Source organism: Myxine glutinosa, chromosome 8 (assembly GCF_964187855.1).
Source record: "Myxine glutinosa chromosome 8, kmMyxGlut1.1, whole genome shotgun sequence".
Taxonomy (NCBI): domain Eukaryota; kingdom Metazoa; phylum Chordata; class Myxini; order Myxiniformes; family Myxinidae; genus Myxine; species Myxine glutinosa.
Window position 1 is genome coordinate 138418804 of NC_136268.1, and position 21140 is coordinate 138439943.

The 21140-nt window shown below is 43.7% G+C and overlaps 1 protein-coding gene across 7 annotated transcripts in view; it reads right to left on the reverse strand.

Annotated features, from left to right (window-relative positions):
* Positions 1-21140, reverse strand: part of LOC137432940 (ethanolamine-phosphate phospho-lyase) — a gene marked incomplete in the record, with an annotated part of 103347 nt that overhangs the window by 7276 nt on the left and 74931 nt on the right. For all 7 annotated transcript variants that reach the window (XM_078783752.1, XM_078783757.1, XM_078783756.1 and 4 more), the window contains 5 exon segments: positions 421-509; positions 8074-8204; positions 9821-9910; positions 10772-10926; positions 17054-17267. In XM_078783752.1, the coding sequence (XP_078639878.1) occupies positions 421-509; positions 8074-8204; positions 9821-9910; positions 10772-10926; positions 17054-17267 (679 nt within the window).

Below are 21140 nucleotides of genomic sequence, written 5' to 3' on the forward strand. Positions count from 1 at the left end.
TGAGCGGACAGACAAACACACACACACAAACAAACATACAAACCGGAGTGATCAACATACTTTTAGTTTGAACAAAATTGATCCATACATGCCCGAGATATGTCTGCGGACGGACAGGACGGACAAGACCCAATCCATTTAAGCACCCGTCCAACAGGGGCTAATAATATGGCTTCTATCCCAATAGCTTGAAGAAACTCGCCCTCTGCTCAAAAGAATGTGTGACACGGAACAGCAAAGGATGATGATTTGTGCAGAGTTTTGCTTCATGGTCATGGAACAGCAAAGGATTTTGAAGGAGGAATAAAAACTTGTGACTCCACCTCCTTACAGATGTTAAGTGCAGATCTCGTTCAGTGTGAAAGAAGTAAAGTATCGCGTGCAGTATATAAGGAATACAACGTGTGGTTTGCAACGTACCTGTGTCCCAGGTAATGACACATCCTTCTGCTTCATTCCACTCTCGATCCCAGAATCCAAGGTGCCATTCTTCCCAACGTCCTCAATGTCTGCCACAAACAATGGCTACTGTCATGCATGCATTTAGCTTTACATCCCTGTTCTACAGCCAAATGATTCATTTATTTATTAAAATCTTTCTCAGCACAAAGCCTTTATTTAATTATATGAGTTTTCTTAAAAGGAACTTAAACCCAAGAGGAGGCCATCAAGCCTGTGCTTTGCTTTTAAAGTCTTTTGTTTGACTCAGCTGTGGTCGGGTTTGAACCTCTTACAATGTTCAGGTTCAAACATTGTAACCAATCGGATGGTTTGGTTTCAAGAGACCAAACCTTGGGCACTTCTATAACAGAAGCCCTTCACACAAAGGGGAGATGAGGGGTTTCTTATTGTCCCCCGTCGCACTGCGGAGCGAAAGGGGGACTATGGTTTTCCCCTCCGTCCGTGTGTGCGTCCGTGCGTGCGTGCGTGCGTCCGTGCGTGCGTGCATGCATGCGAACGTGCGTGCATGTGTGCGTGCGTGCGTAAGCGAAGGACCGAATTCTAATTTGGTGTGTGGGTGCAACCCACGTCAAAATCCAAGATGGCCGCCGCCATGTATGTCTGACGCCATGTATGTCTGAACCTTGTGAGCGGAATATCTTGAAAAATAAGCGAAGTACCAACTTCTAATCTGATGTGTGGGTGTATCTAGGCATAAGGAAGAACGCTATTGAAAATTGGGTCGCCACGTCAAAATCCAAGATGGCCGCCACCATATATATATGTCTGAAAATTGTGAGCGAACATCTTGAAAAATAAACGAAGTACCAACTTCTAATCTGGTGTGTGGGTGTATCTCGGCATAAGGAAGAACGCTATTGAAAATTGGGTCGCCACGTCAAAATCCAAGATGGCCTCCTTGCGTCTTCCACTTTGTCAACTCACATCACTTCAACGACGGGGGACCTAGGCGTAACGCTTGTTAATTTATTGTTTTCTGCAAAACAATTTTTACTTTTTCAAAATAAACAAAACTGCTCTTTTTTGGGCAGTTGCTCAAATTTTGCTCTTTGCTTGGGGAGTTTTCTGCAAAACAATTTGCTCTTTCTGGCTGACCCCCATCTTTGAGCAGGTATGTCCTTCCTCAACAACAGCAACTAATGGTACAAACAATAATCAATCAACTTTCAGCAGCTTCATTAATTGATACAGAAACTAGAATAGCACTCGGTAGAGCACGTACCTCCGTCAGACTGAACAGTTTACGTTTTCTATCCCACGGATAGGCCGGATCTGGATTCGGACCTGAACCAAAATTTAATCGGCTTGTTCTTGTCACCTAACCAACTCATCCACAACTTTTTGAAATATCGTTTTTCGCCCCATCTCTCAATAGTGAAGAATCGCTTATAGTAATAGTGTAGCAGCATAGCAAACCTGTTGTGCATTTTGTGATACAAGCACCAAATTTGGCACAAATGTACATTAATATGTTGCGAACATTTTCAGATATTGGGCCACTTGAAATTCCGTAATTTTTTTTTTCAAATTTTTTCAAATTTCGTAATTTCAAATTTTTCGGGTGACACCGTCACAATTTCGGTCTTCGAGGCCGGCCGATATAGTGGGGCAGCTTAGCCCAAATATTCAAAAGAATTGTGCATTTTGTGATACAAGCACCAAATTTGGCACAAATGTACATTAATATGTTGCGAACATTGTGTGGTCAGCAATGAAGACGAGAGTCTGAATTACATGTATGCAAAAGACCTTGTGAACCAGTGAAGCAAATACACGGGTAAGCATGAATTAAATCTAGGGCATGATATAATTTCCATGATGTTTACCTCTACACTCAATGGTGGAAGGAGGTAATGTTTTGATCCCAGCTTGTCTGTATGTCTGTTTGTCTGTTAGTCCACAAAATTCCAGACAAAGCTTGTAGTAGTGGTAGTTGTAGTGGTAGTGGTGATAACAGAAATTGTTATATAGAACTGAACTTATATTATTATTATATGCAGAAAATAACTTCATTTATATATGCCCTGCAGTGGACAGGTTAATTGGTTTATGCACTGAAGGGGTCACCCTGGTGTGCACTGCTGTGTTCTGCCTCACTGAGTTGTTCAGGTATGATGTACTCAGCACAAGCTTCCGGTCGGCCCGGAGGTGGGGGTGCGGGGCCTGTCACGGAACGTCAAAACAAACGGCCTGCCGGGGCCGCCCAAAAGTCGGGCGTGAGGGGCGCGTCCACTAATGGAACGCCTCTCGCTTCCCAGATCGAGGGCCACGTGGTCAGGAGAACCTCGTCCCTTCCGGTCACACTTTGCCTATCGGCCGGCCTCGAAGACCGAAATTGTGACGGTGTCACCCGAAAAATTTGAAATTACGAAATTTGAAAAAATTTGAAAAAAAAAATTACGGAATTTCAAGTGGCCCAATATCTGAAAATGTTCGCAACATATTAATGTACATTTGTGCCAAATTTGGTGCTTGTTTCACAAAATGCACAATTCTTTTGAATATTTGGGCTAAGCCGCCCCACTATAAGGGCATTTTATGAGATATTTCACAAATCTGTTAACTAAATTGTTACCAAAAAATTTCTTCACCAATATGTTTGTAAAGGTGTGTAATAACATGTGTTAAAATGTTGAAGGTCAACTCCCGTGGGAAACCCAGAAAAAAAGCTGTTGAATTCGGGTACAGAAAAATTATTTTCGAGAATTTTTATTGTTTTTAATCGGCCCTTAAGTAACTTATGAGGGGTCAAATAAGGGTTTTTCATGATTCTGAGTTGATTGTTGATCACCCGGGGGAAAGCTGCTGTTGTCTGTGGATCTGGCAAAGGTGGTGCCGGAGAGGTGACTTCGATCCAACCCATTGAGTGAAAGGGAGTGTTTCCGTGAATAGAGACAATGTTTAAATCTATATTGTCTCCAACAAACTGAGTGACTGCATTGTTTGTTTCCCCAACCTCCATAAAGACCACCTGATCATTACTTGACAATTCACTTTCACTGGCTGCCACTTTGGCTGTCATCACTGATTGATCCTCAAGCGCAGCATCAACCGCAACCTCATCATTGATCTGTTCATCGGTTTCCTCCACAGTGGTGTCAAGAGTGCCAGAAGTATCTGGAACATCATCTCCACTCCTACTATTAAGGAAGCAGTATTTGTAGTTTTGTGTCTCCGTGTAAGACTCAGTGTATCCCAGCCGGTGGAACTTGTTGAGCATCCATTTTGACCCAAATCTATGATCAAGTTGTATGGCAAGCCCCATTTGGTGTGGCAATACTCCAGACCGAGGTCGACAGGCCTTAATAAAATTCTGCTCCCAAACGGCAACTCTTTCGTCTGTCTTGACAATCGGTCTCAAGAACATCTGAAGGCTTGCAGGAACAAGTGTCAGCTGACTATCGATGTCAGTCATACTGTGTGTGGTGGGGTATGACTTTGGACCTAAATCAATCAAGGCAATATCATTGGATATGAACTTGAGTGCCGTCTTTATGATCTGAGTCTTCTCATCTCCATGGTCAAGATTAGCATGATGCTCTCGCAGAATATTGTCGGTGCCATCTTTGAGACAGAGTACATCTGCCCTTCTTTCCTGTGTTGTGAAATACAAGGTGTCTTCGTATTTCTCTAGAAGTTTTATCTTTAGCCAATGCTTTGAATAAGAAAGGCTCTTCTCTGGTGACTGATCAAACTCCTGCAGCTTTTCATGGACTTGGTCCATGTTCATTACCCCATGCTCTAATTCTGAGTCTAACCATTCGCAGAATTCAATAAAAACTGCCTCTCGCTCCTCATCAATACTCCTCTGTCCTCTCTCCCTTTTTCCTTCCTCATCAGTCTTGGACAAACTGTCACCTCTCGCAAACATAAGTTTGCATCGCAAATGGTACAGTTTCTTCTGCTACCAAGTCGTTGATCCCTTCCAGGCGTCCAGTGACTTCAGTGCCCCAGTCATCCCCGCGACTCCGTGCTGTCTTCAGCAAGCTTGCCTTCAGTGTATCTGCAGTCAAATTATCTGGCACTCTGTATTTCTTTCTAGCTTGTGCTGGATTATTTTTGTAGAGCTGGGCTGGTTGGTTGCAAAGAATGCATACATCCTTATACAGGAGGTCAACTGACTGTGATCTTCGAGAACTGCAGCCAGTTGATGAACTGAACTCACAAGTAGTGCGTCTTCTCTTCAACTTTGATGACTCTTTCTCTGCCTTTGATGCTTGAGCTGACTTCTTGATGGTTGCAACAAAGTTGTTGTACAGATCATTTTTACACTTCTGGTGGTACCTCAGTTTTCCTTCCTTTTGAGCCTCCTTCATACGTTCCACAACAGTAACATTTTCGACAGTTTCTGCTTGTTTCAATAAAGTTGAGTATCCCTTTGGAGTTGCCTGTATGAGCCTTTCAGCTGGTGTATCCGAGCGTGCACAGATGAAGCAATTGAGCACAGGTGGAGTAACGTCTTCATTCATATTGCTAGACTCCATGTCCTGCAAAGTAGAAAATGAGATATACACAAAGAATTAAGTTAAGCACCCCCCCCCCCGTTTTTTTACAACCTCGCACATTACAAGTTTGTTGTCGTCAAAACAGTGTAATATACCCATGATATTGCTATATTTTCTGGAGAAGTGATATTATGGTCACATAAAAACATAACAATCATGCCGTTTTCAATATTTTATTCTGAATAATTTAAGGTGAAATTTTTTGGGAATTTTAGGCATATTTTCACCTCCATTTAAGTATGGAGCTATAGGTCCATCACGGACAGTGTGGATGACGTTTATGTTTTCTAACGTACAGTCATTGTTCTGAGAAGACCTCTAGCGATCTTTGCGTCAATAACGTGTGTAGGACCCACGTGATCGGATCACTGACTCAACCAATCACTTTTTTTCACTTTGATCACTCAATTTCATCAATGGATAATTGCTAATGTCATACCAATCATTATTTGATCTCACATACCTTAGAATATATGCCAATGTATACATATACACAGAGAATATATATTAGGGGGTGCTTACCTTAATTCGTTGTGTAGGGGTGCTTAACTTAATTCTTTGTGTATATATTTAGAAATTATTTTTCCACAAAGGAGTGTCTGTGGTGAAATATAAATGTTAACAATCAACTCAGAATCATGAAAAACCCTTATTTGACCCCTCATAAGTTACTTAAGGGCCGATTAAAAACAATAAAAATTCTCGAAAATAATTTTTCTGTACCCGAATTCAACAGCTTTTTTTCTGGGTTTCCCACGGGAGTTGACCTTCAACATTTTAACACATGTTATTACACACCTTTACAAACATATTGGTGAAGAAATTTTTTGGTAACAATTTAGTTAACAGATTTTCATGTTTCCCTTACTATTAATAATTTTAATTCTCGTATCCAGATCCGGATATTCAACAAAATTTCATAAACTCACACACCAAACCTGTCCACCAAATTTCGTCCACATGCATCCATAACTTTTTGAGATGTCCTGCTATATATCATTCTTGACTCCATCACTCAATGGTGAAGAATCTTTTTTTTTAAATTCTAGTATCTGGATCCGGATTCGGATCAGGATCCGGGTCTTCACCAAAATCGAATTCGTCCTTGTCACATATCCAACCTCTCCAACAAATTTCATCCAAATCTGTCCAAAGCTTTTTGAGATATCCCTCTCACAGACAAAGAGACAGAAAAACAACCGGACAGGGGTGAAACATTAAAAAAACAAGAAAGAGAAATTTGAGATTGCATTGCAGACCCTCGCCAGGACATGTTTTAGTGTTTTTTAAGGCTTTTGTGTTAACAAATTTTGTGGGCGAACCACGTGACCGATGACGTCATCATCAGTATTATTTTTTTCCCCACAAATTTATCCCTAGATGATGCTCAAGAAATTTCATCTTGATCGGATGAACTTTTTGTACTTGTCGAATTATGACGTCATAATGGAGGTACCTATGACATCATCATTAACATACGCTATTCCCCATGGAGAGTTATTTTCAATGAGACATGTCAGCGTTTCTGTCAGCAGACCAATTACCATTTCGCATCTGCCTTTGGGATTTGTAAATCATTGTGGGAGGGGAAGGAAAAACGTGAGGAGGATGCGGAAAACAATAAGCGGACACATTTGCTACATCCCTGCCGCGTGAGCTTTCGACGTGATGAATTTTCGTTCGTCACAGTCGACATGCCATCACATCATCATATGGCAGGTAATGGTTGGAAGAGTACTGTAATTACTCTGCGAGAAACTATAAAGCTACAAAGGGCATCCACCATGGGTGGGACGCTTTCCTGTAGGAGAAGTTTGACTTTGGTCAAGTTTTCTCACTCTGTAAAACAAGCTAACAAAATTATATCATTTTCAAACAGCTCTCTGGAAGCATCATGATAATCTTTCCAAAAAACTTCCAAACTATTTTTCTCAAACATTTGATACTTGCTGCTGTCGCCGACTCAGGTTTAGATACAGTACAGCAAGATAACATGAGTTAACAAGCATTCTGAGTATTGCGCTGCAATACATGTCCCCTACCGGCAGTCTGTCGTCCGGAAAACTGTTGGGGAAATTCCCAAAGTTCAAAGTGCCATAACTTTGTCAAAAATGATCGAAACGTCGTGAAGTTCGAACTTGATCTGTAACATATCATGAGGAAACCATGTACCAAGTTTGAAATCATTCGCATTAAGAGTTTAGGGAAAAAAAGTCCGGAAATCTGTTCTTTGCGTGACGGACTGACAGACGGACAGACTGAAGGACGGAGGGACGGAGGGACGGCGTGCAAACCTATAGTCCCCTCCGGTGTACACCGGTAGGGGACTAATAACTACTGAATAGCAGAAGCCAGTGGTAGAAATACTGATATAAAAAAGAAAGGCTTTTATTCTTGCGCTGATTGAACGAGTTTAAATATTGGAGGTTATATATTTGTTTGTAGGAAAGAAAAATGTTTTGGGAGTGATGGAAGCAGCGGTATGTTGCCTATACACTGCCCCAGTTCAATTTTTTTTTTTTTAATTCCTTGTAGGTTTTGATTAATTTCAAGCAACTACGACTTAAAACTTTTTTCTCCCCAAGGAGTGTTTCAGTATATCAGGGTGGAATAGACAGACAGACAGGCAGCATTAGCCTCGGTTATATATATATATATATATATATTGTTCAATATACATAAACTACCTTGCAGGTTAGCTGGGAGTACTCTTATTTGAGCTGTCTCATCTGGGTTTGATTGGCACTTTATCAGGCAACAGCATCACACCCAAGAGCAAACTATCATTATGTGGGAGATGTCAAGCTGGTGGCCTTGTTTGCTAGTAGTTGTTTGTATGTTTACAATAGAGTATACCATTGTGCACCGGTACTGTTGCAAAATGTCCAGCACTGATTGAGCTCCTAATTTGATTGAACTCCTGACTCCAAATTAAGAAGCCTTTTGCGATGGAGTGGAAATCTGTCCAGTATATTTATATTTAGCAAAAACACAAACAACTCACATCCTGCTTCCTGGCTATGTAGGATATGGTATCAGTATTGATAGTTCCCACCAGTCTCTCAAAGAGAAACATGATATTTCATGAATACCATCCGAGGCATACCGGTCAAAATTCGCTCCAGCTTGGTTGTCACCAAATCAGCATCTGCCTTGGTGAAGCACATGGGTGGCTTGAATTTGAGTACGTTACATGCAGGTCCATCGACACTCAGCAGCACTAGCTCATCCTTCAGCCTGCCACATATCAAGTCATTCTGCTCATTCAGCATTCACTGTGCATCAGTAAATGTGTTCACAATGTTAAAAATTTTCAATTGTGGCTTATGAACTGAACCTGAGATGTACACTACAAGAGAGTGGTTCAAGGATAACTTCCTGTTCTAGAAAATGTGAATGTAAACTGAACGATATGTCTGGCCTTATTGAATTTCAGGTGTGACAAGATGCTTTCCACACATTCAATGCCGATTCACAGTTCTGCTGTAACATCACGCACAAACTTCATTAGACAAGGCTTCTGTTTGCACCTCTTTTAGAAATACACATAGTGATTTGCATAGCTGTGACGTCACTTTATGTGTAGAAGATGCCACATGTGGCTACTATACAACTCCACAAACTTTCAGCAATGTGTTATTCCACCAGGGCCACGATCAACGTCATTACTCAGATAACTGCGAACTTATTCAACCGACTCAGGAGAATTGCCGCATCCCCAGAAACGGTATAAGCAGCAGTCAGGTGCCGGACATGCTGCAGACTGCAACATTGGTCCTTCATCTCCTCTATCACAGAATAGAATACTATTCACCAGTTTGGATAAACAGCCCATGTACCACACTCCTTGACACTCAGCTAAACACTGCAATGCGAGTTATTACAGTCACAATGCTAGAACGATACTCAGTATAACGCATATCTCCAACAGACAGATCCAGATCTTCACCAAAATCAAATGAATTCGTCCTTGTCACACACCCAACCTGTCCACAAAGTTTTGTCCGAGTCTGTCCATGTCTTTTTGAGAAATCCTGCTCAAAGAGACAGACAGACATACAAACGGGTCGAAAACATAACTTCCGTCCACCTTTGGTGACGGAGGTAAAAATCGATTGGCCCACGTTTGCCTGACTCCAATCTGCCAATGGACCAGAATTCGTCACGAATTTGAGTGCATCCATGTCATCATTGAACTTCCCATGGGAAATTAGCTCAACAACACATCTGTGACTCACAAATAACCCAGTAACCTAGTGTACAGCACATTCACTGATGAACTGTGGGGGAAACCATGAGGACCTCTGAAAAGCATGAGGACCATAATGAGGACCACTGATTAGCAAACCGGACTAGCGTGATTATGATAAACAGGTTCCTTATCATGATCTAGTTAGTTTGAAGAACCCTATAACTCCTCCATTCCACAAAAGCTGTTGACTACACTTAACTCTACACAAGAACATCCCACAGTGCAGGTGTCATCCACAAATAGAGGTTCCGTGATGATCCAAGCTGTTACTTTGGATATGGAGCGATCCCAAACCATGGAGGGACCGGTAAATCACTTCCCCCAAATGATTATTTCAGTAGAAAGCAAAGCAATCGATTTCATATCACCAGAAGCCATCAATTCGATTGGTTTTCATGAATGAAAGAGCAAGTTAACCTTGAACCACAATCACATATCAATAAGTTACAATTCCAACTCCCTCAAATAGTTTTCCAAATGTTTTCCAAAAAGATAGTGCACTTCTTCATCCATTGTTATCGCTATTGATGTTCGATCAATTATCGCTTACAATATGTGATACATGATCAAATTGAAAGTTGATTTTATCCTGACCACTTACCTGAAGATCACCCGTTGAGCCTCAGCAGTGGCCGGCTCCTTTGTATTTCTGTCCAAGACCAGCTCCACTCCAATAAAGAGTCCCTTGCCTCTATCAAATAGAACGATGAACAGACTGTGCAGATTTTCACAACATCCCAGGAAATAATATGACGACATTAAAGATTACGCAGCAGAAATAGCTGTATAATAAATAATGTAATATGTCTTGCTCTTTGCTTTTCCTTACAAAATAAAATAATGTTAACTCAATAAATAGCTCTATAGAATGTTCCAGAATTATACCAAAAAAAAACTATTTCGAGTTTCCAGTTTTATTGTAGTGCCTTGTTATTTTGTTATTACATTGATGAACAGGATTAAATAATTAAATTGATACATGTGGGAAAATTACACACCCAGACCAGGAATCGAACCCAGGTCCTAGGTAAACCCGTACCAATGCTCTACCATCTGAGCTATCTGGGCGACCCTGACCAAGCATGCAATTTTCCCACACATAGAATTGCCACTCTCTTTCTATCAATGCTTCCGGGGCACTCGCTGCCAATCATCGGAGCACCAACGGCCTGAACACGAGAGGGTCTTCCTCCAATTGGGGGACAACTCCATGTCCTCTATTATAAACACCACTGGGGGCGTAGTGAAGCAATTGGATTAATGAATAGGATTAAATTTAATCAGGCCGTTGGTCTCAAAAGCACAATATCTCAAAAGGATGTGGACGGATTCGGACGAAATTTAGTGGATGAGTTGAGTATGTGATAAGAACAAGCCGATTAGATTTTGGTTCAGGTACAGATGCAGATCCGGCCTATCGGTGGGATGTAAAACGTAATCTGCTCAGCCTGGCGGAGGTATGCGCTCTACCGAGTGCCAGTCGAGTATAATTTGATTTGAAGTATCCTCATCAAATTTTACATCACCAACAGTACTTCTATCAGTGGCCTACCTGATGTCTCCAATAATGGGATGACGAGATTGCAGCTGGCGAAGCCTTGTGGCAAGGTGTGCCCCCACAATTTTGGCATTTTCCATCAGCTGCTCTTTCTCCAACACGTCAAGCACTGCTAATCCCACGGCACATGAAACAGGGTTTCCACCATACTGTGCAAAAAAGGAGATGCATGAGAGGTTAGCACTTAGTCGGACATGAAATAACAACATTTACTTGTTATTTGTTGTGCAAAACCTTTTTTCACGTAGCAAAAGATAACCAAAACAGTTTATTTATTGTTGAAGAACATAATTGCTATTTATTTTTGGAAGATTTATTTTTAAGGAAGGAAGAAGCACATAGTCATCTACCGAGAGATGTCTTTCGATACAGGAAAATCCCACACTCTCTCTTTGCCCCTCCATAAGAACTGGCGGACAGATCTCACAATGTATTTCTATGGTCAGCCTCTAAGAAAGGTAGAATCTCTGCAGTTTCTGGGCCTCACCACCATTGCTGGAGATTGCATTAATTTTGAGGGCCTTCATCTCCATTGAATCAATATGTGAAAGGTGAGAGGCAGGGGCACTAGCACAAAGTGGAGAGCAGCATTCCATCGAGCTGCGGATGAAGGTTCGCAGTGGTAGGTCGGTACAACCTAGTAGGTCGCCGTGGCGCGCCCAGGTCTTGGTGGTGCGCAGCGAGGCCCATCGCAGACGTATGGTAATCGACTATTCCCAAACGATTAACCGCTTTACACAGCTGGATGCCTACCCCCTTCCGGGGATGGACGCGCTAGTGCAACAGGTGTCCCAGTATTCGGTCTATAGCACTCTCGATCTCTGTAGTGCGTACCACCAGATCCCTATCTCTAGGGCGGATCGTATCTATACCGCATTTGAGTCGGGGCAGCGGTTGTACCAATTTACGCGACTGCCTTTTGGGGTAACGAACGGGGTTTCTTGTTTCCAGAGGGCCATGGATGACCTCGTTGCGCGGGAGCACTTAACCGATGTTTTCGTCTACCTCGATAATCTTACGGTTTGTGGATATGACCAAGGGCACCATGATGCTAATCTGAAGCGCTTCCTTGAGGTCGCGCAGCGGTATCACTTAACTATGAACGAGAGTAAGTGCCAATACTCCCTACGCACAATAGATCTTCTGGGGTACACCGTGACCCATGGCTCTGTCGCTCCGGATAAGGAGCGTCTGCGACCTTTGCTCGACATGGCCCCTCCCTGCGATCGGGCGTCCCTGAAGCGCGCCCTTGGGCTGTTCGCCCATTACTCCAAGTGGGTGCAAAGTTTCTCCGCGAAACTTCGCCCCCTTGTGGCCTGCGACACCTTCCCCCTGAGTCCGGCCGCATTGACGGCCTTTGACGGCCTTAAGGCCGACATCGCCCGAGCCGCCGTGGCGACGATCGACGAGAGCGGCTCGTTCGTCCTCGAAAGTGATGCCTCGGATCAGGCCATCGCGGCGACCCTCTCCCAAGGGGGGCGTCCCGTGGCTTTCTTTTCTCGGACTCTTACCACCGCTGAGCGGAGACACTCGTCCGTTGAAAAGGAAGCGTATGCGATCGTCGAGTCTATTCGGCGATGGCGCCCGTACTTACTCGGGCGGAGCTTCCAAATCATCACGGACCAGCAAAGCGTTGCGTTCATGTACGACACCTTACACGCCCAGCGCATTAAGAACGAGAGAATCACTCGCTGGCGTATCGAACTCGCCGACTTCTGTTACACCATCAAATATCGCCCGGGGAAGGATAACCAGGCCGCCGATGCCTTATCACGGCCAGCCACATGTGCCGGTATCACCTCTTTGGAGGGCCTACGGGTGCTGCATGCCACTGCGGGCCATCCCGGCGTAACGCGTTTCGCTCATTTTGTGCGGAGTGGGAATCTCCCATACTCGATTGACGATATCCGCCGTATCTGTCGCGACTGCGCTATCTGCGCGGAAATCAAACCGCGTTTCTATAACCCTCCCATGGGGACTCTGGTGAAGGCTACACGCCCGTGGGAACGCTTGGCGATGGATTTCAAGGGCCCATTGCCGGTGTCGAGCGGCTCTCGCTATCTGCTCACTATCGTAGATGAGTACTCGCGATTCCCCTTTGCTTATACGTGCGCGGACATGACCGCTGCCACGGTGATGCGATGCTTACAGAACTTGTTCTCCATGTTCGGTTACCCGGCCTATGTCCATACCGACCGGGGTGCGGTCTTCTTGTCTCAGGAGGTGCGCGGCTATCTGCTTCAAAATAACATTGCGTCTAGTTACACCACGCCGTACAGACCCCAGGCTAATGGGCAGATCGAACGCTTCAACGGGATTATCTGGAGGGCCGTCATGCTCCACCTCCGGACCCTCGGCCGGGGCCTCGATAAATGGGCTTGGTCGCTACCTGCGGCGTTGAACTCGATCAGGGCTCTCCTGAGTACGGCAACCAACCAAACTCCCCACGAGCGACTTTTCCACCACCCCAGGAGCTCGGGGTGTATACGGTCTTTGCCCAGTTGGCTCGCGGGGCCCGGGCCGGCCTACCTTAAACGGGCGGTTCGCGCGAGCAAGTACGACCCCCTAGTGGACAAAGTGCAGATTCTCCAGGCTAATCCTGAGCATGCTCGTGTGATGACGACTGATGGCCGTGAGACTACTGTCTCCGTCCGTCACCTTGCCCCTTGCGGGGTCGACGACCTAAGTAGGGAATCGGACGAACCGATCGAACCCATTTATGAGGCTATGGCCTCTCCCGACGCTCCCATCGCCGAAAGTCTACCAACCCTCCCCTCGCCGAGACTACCTGGGCCCGACGACTTGGAGTTACCCCCTTCGTCACCCGACCCTGTTGGCGCCTCCGACGCCGGGGACACAGGGATACGTGATGCCGTACGCGGGGAATTTCGGACGCGTGCTGGCAGAGAAATTCGCCGCCCGGCCCGATACGGTTGGGTCGACTGATGTTCCACCCTGTTCGTGCTGATGCTTGCACGCTTCTAGCCGCACTGCCGTATAATTCTGACGGGGGGAGAATGTAGTGAAATCGTATTCGTACTGAACCCGGGGTGATGCTCGCTGCTCGTTGACACCGCTAGGGGCGTGACTATAAGACCCGCTGCTGTGGACGGTGCTCCGAGACTTCTCCTGTGACATGTTACATCTGGTAGACTCGCTAACGGTACGCCTGCATAGAATATCCAGCTTGCTTGCATTGAATGATACTAGGGCATGCCCGTACTATATCTATATCTAAAATTATATCCCCCCCTCTATTTACATGAAATGGTTTGGTACATGAAATGTTTTGGTCCATTCGCAACGCCAAAGCGAACGGCGAACGCTTTACATGAAATGGTTTGGTTCATGAAATGTTTTGGTCCATTCGCAACGCCAAAGCGAACGGCGAACGGCTTGCGAGTACAGTGACAATCCCCCCCCCCCCCCCCCCCTCTATTTAGATGAAATGGTTTTTATTAGTTTTAAAACATAGTTTAACGCCAACATAGCGGCAACATAGTTTGCAAACGTGAAATAAATGAATACGCTCTCAAATGTGCCATCCGAGGCAGAGTGTGTCCGCCACGTTCGGCACACGCGATAGCTCGCTGCTCTCTGATTGGTTGAATCGTTTTTTGGACATAGCTCGGTAAGTAATTGTCCGATTAATATGAAACCTTGAAAAGGCACATCCTCGGGTCCCCAGCAATATACCTGGCAAGTTTAAAGTATATCGGACCCGTGGTTGTCGAGAAACAGCGGTCACAGACAAACGTACAAACAAACACACAGAGATTACTGGAATTATAGATAGATGAATGGACCCATGTGACGTCACATCGTATACTTATTGTATTTTCTACTTTACAGGATGATGTCATGATCTAAATGCAATTAAACCAAACCGTTGGACTAAAGTTGTGTGGACCTGATTGGTTTTACACAACAAAGGTCTTGTACATTGTTATTAGTTAGGTTTACCAAGGAAAGACTTGGTACAATGAAGGATGCCTAAGTTGCTTTTGGAGGCGAAGAAAGCTTGATAGAAGGCCGAGTCGTAGGGTTTGCTACTCACTTACAGGTGTTGAAGTCTTTGGCCTTGACGTATTTTGTCATCTCTCTTACTGTCTTGCTCCTGTAGTATTTTTTCAAGCCTGATTCTGTCCTTTAGAGTCTTGTGCACTCTGTCTCACCCACTCTCAGAGCTTCCAGGTCCCATGTTTTCCACCAGGTCTCCATAGCTTATTCTCCTTCACAAGTTTAAGCTTCAGCTGCACTCTCTACTGAAGTCTCCACAATAGATTCTGTAAGTGCCGACGCAAGCGTTGAATCACTCCTAATATTTGCCTTCCATCCCAGTCACCAACTCTTGACTGTTGCTTCTCGGCTCAATAGATGGAGCCTCTGAATCAGAAACAGGTCAGGGATGTGTCTCGCTTCTTATCCGGTGCCTTGGACACAGTCGTCTGCATCAGCACGGGCGTCTGGGTGTGGCATCCTTGTCTTGCATCATGTCTCGCAGACCGACATCCTTCATGCGTACAAATGGCATGTGGCTTTTGATGGCTCTTCATCAACTGAGCACCTCGGTTGGTAATGAAGTGGGTAAAATCTTGTGAAATTGCCTCTACTGGAATGGGTTTGATTCCCATTGTTTTGGTTAAAGCCCTATGGAAGGTTGTTCACTCCTGTAGAAGGCCAGTACACCTGGATCCCAGTTGTAGGAGGCCAATACATCTCGATACTGGAAGTCACAGAGGGCAAGGTTCTGAAAATCATCAGCATCGTCCATAATTGGGTTGTCACACAGATTATACTCTTTTGTCACTACAGACAGGATGGTCTTTCAATCTTTGACCATCCAGTCTTACTCCTCCTGCCTTTTCAGCCATCATCTCACCACAGCTCTACCTGGATGAACGTATTCGTCCAGAAACTCCACAAAATCAACCTTTCAAAGATTGGTCTTCTTCATAACCTGCATTGCATTGTACCACTCTTTTCTCCAACTGTGGAATTGCCTCCATTTATCTGTCCATTCACATTCCTCTCTCCACTGCTTCAATGTTGCAGCTCGTAATGTCTTTAATCGTTGTGTGTTCCATTGGACCCCTCGCCATACTTGATCTATTCTTGCAGGTCATGTTCATGTCTGTTGTTTGACTGTCAACGTGTTCCTTTCTTTGTCTCTCAAAACCCCTTCATCCTCTGTTGTTCTGCTCCTCTATGAGCCTCAACCTTGTGTACATTTTGCCCACTCCACCTCTCCCTCCATTCCTTCCTCCACATGTGTGAAATTGCATTTCCCAGTCTGTTGTCCAATCCTATTCCCTCGATATTTCAAGACTTCAGCCCACCATCACCTCATTGTTTGTCCCCTATTTACCTTTGATCTCTTCTCTATCATGTCGGATCCCATACTGTCTGTTTACGTCCTGCTCCTCTCATCATGCTGGCAATAATGTGTATCCATATGTTGCTGCCCACGTATCTCCCAATTACATCACTATCAGTACATTGACTCCCCACCCTCTGTTTTAAATTTTCTTTGACATCTGTATTTTTTTAATATTGCTCTTCTCTCTGAGCTGGCTCCCCTGCCTCACATCTTGCTCAGCTAGAAATCATGGAAACCAAGGCCTTCAAGATTATTAGAATATCCATGGACCTATCACTTCACCATCGCAGATGGGTTTGTGGTCTCTGGCTTCTACCACCTCCTTTCTTGCACCCTCTACTCTTTCCATGCTTTGTCACCCCCAGGTCTCTGCAGGGCTCACACAACCCACCATGAACTCCCTTCTGATGAAACTACCTAAATCCAGAATCACTGCTCACCTCTACTCATCTGTTTCTCTTTTTCCCGCCTGTTGAATCAACTTGTACATTTTCTTCCATCTCATTTTTCCCTCCAGGTCTTCCAGACAGCTGCTCACCACCATCTTAGATTGTCCCCAATCCAAAACCATGATATTTTCTACCCTGTTAACCCCCTACCCAAATCCCTCCTTCCAAATTTCCTTCGTGAGAGTTTCCTTCTGTATCCATGTCGTCCACCCCATGCATCCTCTCCTGCCCCCCATTCCTCCCAACACCCATTGCTTGTCCAAGTCTGCCTCTACCTTGGCCTTCAACTCTGCTGTTGGGGTTTCCCCCTCTCTCAACTGTTCCTTTTGTCCCGTTGTGTTCTGATCCGTTCAGTGTACTAGCACTAGCTCTTCCACGAGCCTCGACCAGTTATACAAAAAAAATGAATAAAGTGTGTTTTTAAAGATTAGAATTAGAGAGACTCACAGTGTTGAAGTACTCGATGCTGGAGGTGCTGGCGATGGCTGTAGTAGTCACCACACATGCTAGAGGGTACCCATTACCCATTGGCTTTCCCATGGTCACCATATCCGGTACAAATCCATGCTGCAGCTGAAATGCCCAGAAGGAAGAGCCGACACGTCCGAAGCCAACCTGAACTTCATCTGCAATGAACACCCCACCTGCGTTGTGCACATGTCTGCAGCCATGAAACCAGGGATGTGAAGGAAGCGGAAAGAAAGTATTAAAACCGTAACCATGTAATTAATACCAAATTATATGAAATTCATCATTTAAGATTCAAAGCCTGATGTTGGCTTTTCGGTTAGGGTGCCGGCTTGGGATCCTAGGATCCTGGGTTCGCAATCCCAGTCGATCGCTGAAATAACACCAGGGGGTGTTATGAAACTCAGCCTGTAATTCGTATGAAACTCAGCCTGTCATCCTTCTGAGGTCGGCAAATTGAGTACCAGTTCATAATTGAGTACCAGTTCATAATTGAGTACCAGTTCATAATTGAGTACCAGTTCACTGGTAATTCCTTGTGTGTCGCAAGAGGAGACTAACAGGGTTGGGGGGCAGGAAGAGCATCAGGCCATAAAACATTGCTTCAAAAAAAGGCCAACCCCTGCTCTGCTGGGAAAAATGGCCTCCAAGGTGGTTCATCACTCAAGATCCATGAGACAATTGCATTACATAAAAAAAATTGAGGAAAGGCCATGGGATGATATTGGTAAAGGAGTAATGTGCACGATGGATTTCAAGTAATTCGTATGAAACTTTTCGGAATAAAACATGGCGCCACCAATGAACTTTGTGACGATTTGCTGACAAATGGAAAGGGAAGCAAGACTTTTGAATACCAGGTGGATATGAGATTCAGAAACCAGACAAAACAGCATTAGTGATAGGATGAGTAGGAGAGAAAAAAAATTACATGGAGAGAGGAGTTTAAAGTTTCGGCAGGAAGAACGATACACCGTCCGGCTGATACGCTTCGGAAATGCCCGTCTCTTATTACCCTCGCCAGAGGAGAGGGTATTGCATTTGAGTCCTTTGTTTGTTTGTTTGTCCGCACAGACTAAATAAGATTTTCTCTGCAACCGTTGGTCCGATTGACAGGAAATTTTCACCATAGGTGCAACTCCACCTGTATATATTTTTTTAATGATAAATATGACGTCATAATTCTGCAAGTACAAAACTTCATCCAATCTAAAATGAAATTTCTTGAGCATCATCTAGGGATAAAATGGTGGAGAAAAAAATAATGACGTCACCGGTCACGTGGTTCGGCTGCCATTTTTGTTTTAACATAAAAGCCTTAAAAACCACTAAAAACATGTCCTGGCGAGGGTCTGCAATCTCTGATTGCTCTTTATAGTTGTTTATTGTTTCGGACAGTCGGTTATGTAAGATGAATATATAGCACAAACAGACAGAAGGAAAAGTAGAGGAGATGAAATAACATAGGTTTTGACAGATAAATGGCTGAAATTGTATGTGTGGGTGTAGGCGTAGAGCGCACACCAAGAAAAAGAGAGTACAGTAATTAGTTTTTCTTCTTCTTCTTCTTCATCGCATGCAAAAATTAAGACACCAACTAAGTGCTGTGTTGAAAACAGTCAGAATTTTAAAAAAAGTATTACTTTCTCATTTCCAGTAGTCAGTCATTTTAACCTCAACTGTGGATTTTGCATTTGGGTGAATTTGTTTGTCTATCCACAAATATTAGGTATACCGGAAAGTAATGTTGTTAAAGAGCTTAAAAAAACGACATTACTTTCCGGTACACCTAATATGCTAACTTTGACGACAAATGCCACCTGGTGGTAGCCGGTATTACAGGTAACAAAAAAAATTTCAACCGTCTACCTCTATAACGTAAGTAATTGGAGAATGAGAGTACGTCTATAAAGTATGTACAATTAGAATGAGAGTATGTCTATAAATTATGTCCAATTAGAATGAATGTACGTCTATAAAGTATGCACTACTAGAATGAGAATACGTCTATAAAGTAGGTACTTTTAGAATGAGAGTACGTCTATAAAGTATGTACTATTAGAATGTGAGTATGTCTATAAAGTATGTACGACTAGAATGTGAGTACCTCTATAAAGTATGCACTATTAGAATGTGAGTGCGTCTATAAAGTATGTACTATGAGAATGTGAGTACCTCTATAAAGTATGCACTATTAGAATGTGAGTACGTCTATAAAGTATGTACTATTAGAATGAGGGTACGTCTATAAAGTATGCACTATTAGAATGAGAATACGTCTATAAAGTAGGTACTTTTAGAATGAGAGTACGTCTATAAAGTATGTACTATTAGAATGTGAGTACCTCTATAAAGTATGTACTATTAGAATGTGAGTACCTCTATAAAGTATGTACTATTAGAATGAGAGTACGTCTATAAAGTATGTACGACTAGAATGAGAGTACATCTATAAAGTATGTACAATTAGAATGTGAGTATGTCTATAAAGTATGTACAATTAGAATGTGAGTACCTCTATAAAGTATGTACTATTAGAATGTGAGTACCTCTATAAAGTATGCACTATTAGAATGTGAGTACGTCTATAAAGTATGCACTATTAGAATGTGAGTACCTCTATAAAGTATGTACCATTAGAATGAGAGTACGTCTATAAAGTATGTACTACTAGAATGAGAGTACGTCTATAAAGTATGTACTATTAGAATGAGAGTACGTCTATAAAGTATGTACTACTAGAATGAGAGTATGTCTATAAAGTATGTACTATTAGAATGAGAGTACGTCTATAAAGTATGTACTATTAGAATGTGAGTACCTCTAAAAGTATGTACTATTAGAATGAGAGTACGTCTATAAAGTATGTACTATTAGAATGAGAGAACGTCTATAAAGTATGTACTACTCGATTGAGAGTACCTCTATATAAAAGTATGTACTATTAGAATGAGAGTACGTCTATAAAGTATGTACTATTAGAATGAGAGTACGTCTATAAAGTATGTACTATTAGAATGAGAGTACGTCTATAAAGTATGTACTATTAGAATTAGAGTACGTCTATAACGTATGTACAATTAGAATGAGTGTACGTCTATAAAGTATGTCCTACTAGAATGAGAGTACGTCTATAAAGTATGTACTATTAGAATGAGAGTACGTCTATAAAGTATGTAATATTAGAATGTGAGTACCTCTATAAAGTATGTACCATTAGAATGTGAGTACGTCTATAAAGTATGTACTATTAGAATGTGAGTACCTCTATAAAGTATGTACAATTAGAATGAGAGTACGTCTATAAAGTATGTACTATTAGAATGAGAGTACGTCTATAAAGTATGTACTATTAGAATGAGAGTACGTCTATAAAGAATGTACTATTAGAATGAGAGTACGTCGATAAAGTATGTACTATTAGAATGAGAGTACGTCTATAAAGTTTGTAGTATTAGAATGTGAGTACGTCTATAAAGTATGTGCTATTAGGAACGTGTAGCGGTTCCCGCTGAATGTACACAATCGCCTTGCACCTGCCAGGACGCGGCCAGGGCGCGATCGCCATGCCGGGCTCGTCCGGACGGGCCCAGACGCGCCTCTCCCGGGCACGCCCGAACCTCCCGGGCACGCCCGGTCTCATCTTTCCCGGGCATGCCCGCTCTCGCCTTTCCAGGGCTCGCCCAGAGCGCCCGGGCACGCCCAGCCTCGACTTGCCAGACCGCGTCCAGGCGCCCGGGAATGTCCAGATTCGCCTTTCCAGGGCTCGCCCACAGCGTCCGGGCATGCCCGCTCTCGCCTTTCCAGGGCTCGCCCAGAGCGCTCGGGCACGCCCAGCCTCGACTTGCCAGGCCGCGTCCAGGACGCCCGGGCATGTCCAGACTCGCCTTTCCAGGACTCGCCCTTGACACCCGGGCATGCCCGGTCTCGGTTTTCCCGGGCAAACGCCCGGGCATAAATGTGTATATATATTGCTGCCCGATAAACGGGCTTTTCAGAATACCTGAGCTGTTTTGTTTCAATAAAGCAACTCGGACGAATTCCGTCTTTGGTCGCGTCAATTCTT